The sequence below is a fragment of the Diorhabda carinulata genome, chromosome 12, assembly GCF_026250575.1.
Source record: "Diorhabda carinulata isolate Delta chromosome 12, icDioCari1.1, whole genome shotgun sequence".
Taxonomy (NCBI): domain Eukaryota; kingdom Metazoa; phylum Arthropoda; class Insecta; order Coleoptera; family Chrysomelidae; genus Diorhabda; species Diorhabda carinulata.
Window position 1 is genome coordinate 10,043,177 of NC_079471.1, and position 9,523 is coordinate 10,052,699.

Here is a 9,523-nt window from a genome sequence, read left to right on the forward strand (position 1 = left end):
ATAAGTCAAACGCATAGTGGAAATTAAAGATAACTATTGCAGAGCTGAAAATGGCATAACCTATAAATGCAACAGTTACGAAATAAATCTTAAACAACAAATTTAAAATAACTATAGCAGTTACTAGAAGAGAGTTGCACCCATACAGGTGGAAGCTACTCAGTATACGAACGGTTTAACGACATAGTGGCCTCTAAATATACTGGGTGACCGTAGCCACGATGACCTGGACACGAGAGTCGAAAGTGTAATTAAAAGATAGACTAAATGACCAAACAACATGCCAATGACATTCGTTGGATTAGAGCCCTTATACGGCATTGGAAAATCAGAAATTTGTGAAGAACAACTCTAGATTATGATTGAGGAATCACCAGGTTAAAGAAACAGTTGATATTACATCCATCATTAAAATTTACAGTAGGTCTGAAAACTGGATACAAGAAAAAAGTCAAAATTTCCAGGTACTTTGGATACATTCTATATCACTGCGACAGTTTATCAAACGTGCAGTTTTCAGTATTATGCTTAGGAAATCTATGACAAGGAAGTACATGAAGTGCTTAAGATTCCTAAAGCCTGTACTATACGATGCATCGACGTTGGCTGAACATTGATTGAAGGCTGGAAATTTACCTAAACTTAGCTGTAGAAATGAAAATGTTGCAAAAAATTATGCTAAGCTAGATGATACTGGCACTTTTATTTTCCATACAAAACATGTAGCTTTCACAGGCAAGAGGACAAGAAGTGTGTATAGTTGTACAACAAGTGTTGGTTCAAACTTCGTCCAATGTTGGGTACTCCTTTGACGCGGGTCAAGAAAACCGACTTTCCATATTTGTTGAAATCACATTAACATTTTGAGTAAATTAAAATTTATATTTTTCCGCGATAGCGCGTATTCGGACCGAATGTGGCCGAAAATCTAGCGATCAGCTTAAACGCTCCAGATTTTTATTCAAAAAGAATACTAGTTTGTATGATATAGTTCTTGTATGGTAGGCAAGTGAAGCTTGTTGCGCTGATTGCCGCCAATTCTTAATATTTTGCATATATTAGTTATCTTTTGTAGTTATAGTGTATAATTAGTGGAAGAAGTGATAATTTGCTATTGGTAAATCATGCAGTGGCTTCTTTTTTGTTATAATTATAAATATCATTGTTGACAGTTCTTGAGAAACGCAGCGTTACCAACCCGTCTACGTTAAGTGATCCGTAATTGTAATTATTAAGCATTTTTTATTTTTATTTTATTTATATTTTCTTCGTTTATTTTATGTTCCGGTGATATCCGATGGTCCCTCGATTTTTAATTGATTAAACCGCGATTGAAAGGATTGTGCGAGTTGTTACCAGCATCCAAAACATCTTTAATCGTACAATGCTAATTGTAGAATATTCCATTAAAAAATACACCATCAAATATTTCAGAATATAAAATGTTTGGTATATTTGAAATGCGTATTTATATTATTTCAGGAGTATTGGATATGCACCTAGTTCAACGCGAGAATCAAAGACTGCAACCGCAATACCCAGTAACGGTAAGGGAAATATCCGAAGAGGTAACACCAAGACAAAATCAATACCTGCAACCGAGACCTAACAAACGAATTAGTTTACCTGATAACTTTAATTATACAAATCCAGGAGTAGAAACTGTTCAACTGCAAACCGCCATGCAACATAGGTAAAACGTGTTTTCGCTGTAAATAGATTATCTTAAGTCCAAAATTAGAATTATCTCTTTTAAAAATACATTACTCTTCAAGGAACTCCATTGTGTAACAAAAAAAGTAGGTCATAAGTTGACCCACATATTAGAGGGCCAAAAATAACTCGACTGTACATAATTCACCTCAATGTAAATTTTTTTAAGAAGGTAAAGCCCTTGATGTACAAAGTGAAAATCAATTTTCACCAATATTTAATGGAATGTTTTTCATTTTATAATGAAAATGGATACACTTCATATAGTAAGAGAATCTTTATATAAAAACGAAGAAATCTGTATATCCCATAAAGCTTTTTGGGCTTCATTAATCCCTTGAACCCCCTAAATATTTTTATGTTTTAAAATTAAGTTGTGACATCAATATAACCTTTTCAAAATGTTTTTGTCTTTTATCACTCCATCGAATTATCAGTTTTTATTCTTTGTTGACTTTTCAAAACCTGTTGAACAGGTTAACAGTTACATGCAGCTATGATTTTGTTTCTTATTTATTTGATTTATTTTCAACGATAGGGTGTATATTCTTAATTACTTAATTTATTTATAAATTATCTTTCCTACTAACTCATTTAAATTATTCACACGCTTACACCAAGTACTCTAAACTATTTACTATTCACTAAACTATACACACGAAGACTTATCTAATTATTAACATATTAATTTATTTAAATACACCGCTTACTTATCTATACGATGTGTTCGTAATGGCATCAGATTATTTACTGACTTACTCGTAGATAAACAAGCATCTATTTATACAAAACGGATTTCTCGACCTTTTCAGTTCTAGAATGTAAACAAGAAAATGACTTCTATAAATTTATTCTATAAAAACGAACATAGCATACTATGAATGAGCTATAAAAAAATGGGATTCTCATCCGCCAAACTTTAGATTCTATCAACATAATAGAACAGGTCCGGCTTCACGATCTACGTTAGTTCGTCACAATACGGTTAATGGAAGCTTTCGATTCTGGTTCAGCGCATTGAAAGTTTGAACGTATATGAATTTAATTCGGAATTAGTCGGACGAGAAATACGATAGGAAATGTTCTATCGCCAAAGTTATTCATGGTGCTCATGAATAATGTGTTCAAAACAATGAATTTTGAAGAACTGGGCAGAAACGACAACGTTATAATTACAGATCGTATCGATGAAATGAAGGAGATAGTACAAAGACTGCCGAATGGAACGGAAACAATAAACACCAGCATAATGGAATTTAGATTATATTTATAGATATTTAGGGAATGAAATTCGTATCGGGAGAGACAACTAGATTTGTGAGAGATAAAATTGCATCGTTTACGGATGGTCTCTGTGCAAAAAAGATTTTGGAGACTTCGTATAAAAAAATATTGTAGTAGGCGACGTCCATCAACAAGATGGTACAATATTAATAGAATGCAATCGAACTGGATGAATGCTGCACAGAATCGACACAGATGGTTTCAATTATGGCAGGCTTATGTCTAGCTGTGGCCTATATCTATAATATAAAAATGAATCGCTGAATGTAAGCGCAAATCTCTATAGTTTATCTATACTGCGCATGCTTGTAAATGCGCAGAATCGAGCTGGAACCTCGGAGGATAGAGAAATCGTTGTTTTCCTTAGTCGGAACAGCTCCACTTAGAGAAACTGTCCTTAAAGAAGATTTACAAATGTGAGTATAAGTACGAGGATGGTTCTTACGGAACGAAAAAATTTTAAAAATTGCCTGAAAAGGTCTGAAACAATTCTTTTCTATTTTTTATAATATAATCAAATATTAATGGAGAGGTTCAGGGAAGGCAAAAAAACTGAGTGACGCCGTTGTCACGTTTGTCAATATTCATACGATGGTGACATTAGTCAAACACGAATTATCTGTGGTAAAATGGAAAATGTGTTAAAATAAAATATAAAACACACATACCTCTATAAAATTAAAAGTGCTGTGTGTTTGTGAGTCATTTATACTCGACATGCCTTCCTATAAGGCGGCGGACAAATTTATGCAGAAGAACCCGAAATGCAACGCATCAAATCAATTGTCAATTGATGCATTTGTTGCTATTGGACCTATGAATTCAGTATGCCAATATTGTGGGATGATGATGATGAGAGATAAAAAAATTACTGAATAACGTAATAGAAGCATTCATATTGGAAGGAAAGTATAAAGGAGAAGACGTTTTGATACCCCGCATTCCAATGATTTCGACTGACGTATCATTTGAGTTTGAATGACTGCAGTTTCCAATACGGCTTGCTTACGCTATGACTATAAACAAACCCCAAGGGCAGTCATTGAATGTTTTTGGTACTAATCTAAAAAATCCATGTTTCTCTATCCATCTACTCTGTTTACTCGCTAGGTAATCAATCAATCAAATAAAAATTAAACTTAATTTAGAATAGGTAAGAATAAAATGAAATATAATAAGTAAGTATCATAATTGAACCTGTGAAATTGTAATTTTTTATTGACTAGTAGAAGAATTTTAGGTGTTTTATATATTTTTTGACATAATGTAATTGTTGAATTATTATTAGCTTTCTTATGTCTTTTTTATCTTATTAGCAGATCCAAAGACCCGAATAGCAGAATAAGTATTTAAAAAACTAAAGAATCGACTGTTATGCGGTACGAAATTCGCCGGGCAGCTAGTAATATTATAAAAAATCGGTTTTAATATTTTTTATTAAGGGTTGTAACTTTTTAAATGTAAGGTAAATTATATTCGATCGAGTTATTTTTTACCCTAGTAATTGAAGTTCACTTTGTAGCAAACTTTCTTGTATAATATGGAATCTGAGGATTTCCACTAGAAAATTTTATTTTGATTGAATATATATTAAATTTTAAACTATTCAACACAGATCTAAAAAGATATTTATAATGTTTCTTCATGAACATTGAACATTTACACAAGCTTTTTTAGTTTATCATTGTTTTAACAGTTACGTTCAGTAATGTTGTTCGCAATACAGAGCGAGCAGAGAGCGATTTCTATCACGTGATTATAGGTTGTACAGATTGATCGTAGTAACTAACCAAACAGTAGACGAATAACGGAGGCAACTTAACCTAAATTAATTGGCTGGTCAAACGAACTTCATACATATATAAAACCAGGTTTTCAAATGTTTCCGGATGCTTTTGAAAATGATAATTGAATTGGTTTCCACTAAATCTTGGGACAACCATTTCTGCATAGTCTGTGCTCTTCAGATGTACTTCTACTTCGTCTTTTTCATTCTCAAAAAAAATTCTGTATACTGCATCGCAACGTCAAAAGTCAATACAAATCTGAGAACTCTCATTGAAGAACAGTCAGTAAATGATGGTAATTTACTCCTGTTTGCTATACTGCCACCAACACAATGTGCTGTAAAAAACGGCAAATACTTCTAGATAACCTATCACTTGTTTACTCGTTGCATCTATTCTTCATTTGCTTTTTTCCACTATAAATGATATTCTTCTGCCAGTTTTTCAGTTTATTTTGTTGTTTTTTATTAATAACCCAGCGCTGTGGATTTTATTATTGCTATGTCAATTCTTTGTTACCCTTCTTTAAATTTTTATTCTTCGCGTTTGTAATTATAACTATAACAATTCTGTTTCGTCACTCTCCTTTTAGTTTCAAGTTCCATGTACCTAATGGCTTTTTGTTTCGTTACTTTATTTATATATTATTAATTGAGCATCTCTTTTTCCGTCTCTTGAATAGTACGTTATCTCCAAAGCACAGAAAGCTTCACGATTAACTCCGCTTTCTCTCACAATTCTTTCTAAATCTATTTCAAAGAATAAGATGGGCTCACATGTACATCGCTGGATGTAAACCTCATCAAGACATAAAAAATGCTAGAAAACTTAGCACGAGTGAACAAATCAACTAGAATATCATCTCCTGTTCAAATATTGGAAACATCACTGCATTCTTCTGGTACTCTTTTAATATTCCACTTCTTTTGATTATCCCTTTATAGAAATATAATAAAGAAATATAGAATTTTGAGTTTTTGTCGAGGCAGAGTTTCGGTTCTATGAGCTTGTTACTGTTTTTTTTTACCTTGGGCAGGGAGCTGGCCTGACCCATGAACCCTCCTCCTTTTTCCGGGCTTGGAACCGGCAACATAATCACAGGGCTAATCAGTTCACCCACGTTCATGCAGGCGGAGTCAACCTCCCTAAAAATTAAACGGCAGAGGATACGAGGAAAAACAAGATTTTGCTTACATTAAAAAAAGAAGAAGAGTTTTTGTCGTCATATTATTTTAATTTATTTCTTCTTTTTCAGATTACTACAACAAAAGAGACAAATCCTACAAAAACAATGCGCTCTATCACACCAAACAACACCAGTGCCTACTTTAGACACAACTCATTCGTTGTCAAGGCGACAAATGTTGAGACAAGCAAGTTACAAAATAGCTCAACAGCAACCCGTCTTACCGCCTTTACCTTTGTCGGAAAGCGAGAGCAAGGATCTGATGGCCTTTCAAGCTTTAGTGGAAGGTTCAGGAGAAACATGGAGCGTTACTAATAATTGTCCATTGTCCGAACCAGTATCACTGCCAACGCCATCTTGGCAAACTACGAGTGCTACTTGGAATCAGGTACCCCAGCGTTTGTAGTGAGCAGTGTTCAGTTTTTAAACATTAGATTAGAAGATAGAGATACTAGTTTTCTACAAACATCAACAGTTCATCAGAATTAAATTTTATTAATTAATTGTTTAATAAGACTATAGGTACATTTCTATCTTCTAACAAAGTGAATTTAGTGCTTAGTTCTATAGGCATTACGAAAGCTTTTTAATTAGAATATCACAAATACTTTGTTTTTTAATTTCGTGTTTATACTTTTGTTTTTGGTTGTAGTAGATTTTTTTTAAAGAGAAAAATAAACTGGAAGATTGGAAAGTTAAAAATAATGTTCGAACAATAATTTGTAAAGTGAAAACTCTCAGATCAACTGCTACAACGGTTTGTAAAGTTTTTGTAACTCGAATTGATTATGTAATACGAATAGATTATTCAGTATTTATTTTGGAAGAAATAATGTGCAGCAAAATGATGTATTGAACAATATAGAATAATAAAGATTGAAGGCGGTTATTCACTAGGTGGTACCTGCTTGACCCTAGTTTAAGTACTGGTACTAGTAGTCAATTTGTAAAATTTTGGGATGAGTAGATATCATTGTTAGTTCGTCGTGAATGCATGTCATATTGGTGGAATAATATTCGTTGAGTCAGAAATAATGATATTATTAAGGCTGCGGTTAGATCAGTTACAGCTTATTCAATTGAACTCCATAGAGTATTGTAGTTATGCAAAAACTTGCCATTTGTGTATATGCAAACCAATTGTGTTTGCGTACATTGACATTTCTTTTACTTTGGGTGAAGTTTCAAAATGTTGCGATTTTATTTCTTTAAGTTCGTTGTAGAAATGCCTTTAAAAAACTCTGATGGGATACGTTTCCAGGCATCATGGACCTTATTTTTATTTTTGCACTAATATGAGTTGTTTCAATGCAATTCTGAATTTAATGTGAATAGTATATAGTAAAATCGTAGGACTAATAAACTAAAATTGCGAATATTTGAAAAAGAATTATAATTTACAGAAAGTATAAAAGTAACTTGTGTAAGTGTAAATTATTATACAGAGTGTATCACTTAAGAACTGATACAGAGCAGAGGTGTATAAAAGAGACCAAAACAATGACGATAGGGGACCATTTTCCTCTATACCAAGTTGCATTACTAACGAGCTATAGGACCTCAAAGTGGGGTCCAAAATTTCGAAAAATTTAATTTTTTCGCAACACTTTACTCTATAATACCAAACTGGTACTGATACTCTTTATGAAACTGTTAATGGCATTAATTAATGGTGAGTAAAAAGCAATCGAACCATTCTGGGGGTTAATTAGAGGTGACCTAAATTTGAAATTTTTATATATCAATAGGTTTAAAAAATTCTATTTTCATGCTATGGATAATTTATTTCTACGACTTTTTTTATTCCTGTAATTTTTCATAAAACTTTGTCATTTTCAAGTTAAAGACGAAAAATCAAATATATGTTTTCAATATTTTATTATATTATTTATATATTTATATAAAATTTAATAACAAGGAAACTGTAGAAGAAGCGTGGAAGAACATGAGAGAAGGTTTCCTAATCAAGTGGTTATTCACAAATAAACGTTTTCTACTATTGAAAGATGGTCTCAAGAAACTGGAAAGTGTTGAAAATAATGTTAATGGAGAACATCCTAATCAAATAACTTTGCGAAATAAAGAATTTATTTCGGATACCATTGACGCTCAACAGCATTTTAGCACTAGAACATATCAAGCTCAAAAAGTGTTGTCACCTCGAGATTGGTTCAGCGAGTAATTCTCGATTTATTTTACGTCAAAAATAAGAGAAGCAGAAAACTAGTAAGAGAAAATATAATGAAAATCAACAAGGTAATTAAATGTTAAAAACTACAAGTAAAAACAAATGGTATAGTGAAAATGGCATCATGAAAAGTCGAGACAATATTGGCAATTGGAAAAATGGAGGAAATTGCAAAAGAAATGTTGAAATAGAAAATAGACATATTGGCACTTCAAGATATACAATGAAAGGGACTATTACAAATAAGCAAAAAAATACTCTGTTATGTTGTAGGGAATGTAGACAAGGAAAGTACGGTTTTATGACAAATTATAAGTAATATAAAAATATTTAATATTTATGCACCGACAGAGGATGCAAAAGATGAAGATAGAGATGAATTTTATAAGAAACTGCTTGAGGTATGTGAATAAGTTGCAAGACATGATACAATAGTTATTATAGGAGATATGAATGCCAAAACAAGGAAAATAATACTAGTATTGCGCGCAAGTACACCTTACATGAAACAACTATTCTATCATTATTTGTTATTAATTTAATTGAAGAACTCAACATGTATATTAGCAGCAATAGTTTTAAGCATAAGAAAGATCATAAAATGACGTGGATGATACCAAAGACTACGGTAGGAAACCTAACAGATCATGTCTTAATAACAAAAATAAAAGATGATACAAGATGTATGATCATAAAAAAGCTAGTATTGAGATTGATCATCATTTGATAATAAAATGAAATTGAGAATGGTCAATATAATGAACAAGACAATGCAGTGAATTAAATGTGTAGAAACTAAAAGAAATGTGGACGACTACGGAGAAGAAAGAGATTAAGATTAGCGTAAAAACTGCAGTAGAGGAAGCTTTTGGTAGAAAAGTTACAAGAAATCATAATAAATGAGTTGACCAGGATTGTACGATAAAAATTAAAAAGAAAAAAGGAGCCGAAGTAAAATGGCTTCGAACTATGCAGCAATCAGATTATGATTAATATATACAAAGAAGAAAAAATAGCTAATGACATGAAAACAAGGATAATTAAATGATAGAAATGTGTCATGTTTATACCAAATGTAGCTTGTCGGATTGACAACTTGTGTCCTTTGACCTGAATATATTAGATTTTCATACACATTATTCAAAACTAATAATTAGTTATTACGAGACAAGTACTGCGTAGTGAGTGGCCGCTTTAGAATTGTTCAAAGTAATGATAAAAATCATGAAAATGGTTAGTTATCACATCACTTCTCCTCGTTTCTAGTTTAAATATGAAGTGTGTGGTTATTTTTAGTTTCTGATACCAATACTATGTCAATACCATGCTTTTAAAATAAGTTTGAAGGGACAGTTTGATATGGAA

The 9,523-nt window shown here is 32.1% G+C and overlaps 1 protein-coding gene across 2 annotated transcripts in view; it reads left to right on the forward strand.

Moving 5' to 3' along the window:
- LOC130899904 (serine/threonine-protein kinase SIK2-like) overlaps positions 1–7,829 on the forward strand; it is a 142,948-nt gene extending 135,119 nt beyond the window's left edge. For both annotated transcript variants that reach the window (XM_057810081.1, XM_057810082.1), the window contains 2 exons: positions 1,483–1,693; positions 6,040–7,829. In XM_057810081.1, the coding sequence (XP_057666064.1) occupies positions 1,483–1,693; positions 6,040–6,376 (548 nt within the window). In that variant the 3' untranslated portion in view covers positions 6,377–7,829. The remainder of the gene's footprint in view (positions 1–1,482; positions 1,694–6,039) is intronic.
- Positions 7,830–9,523: the final 1,694 nt, after the last annotated feature.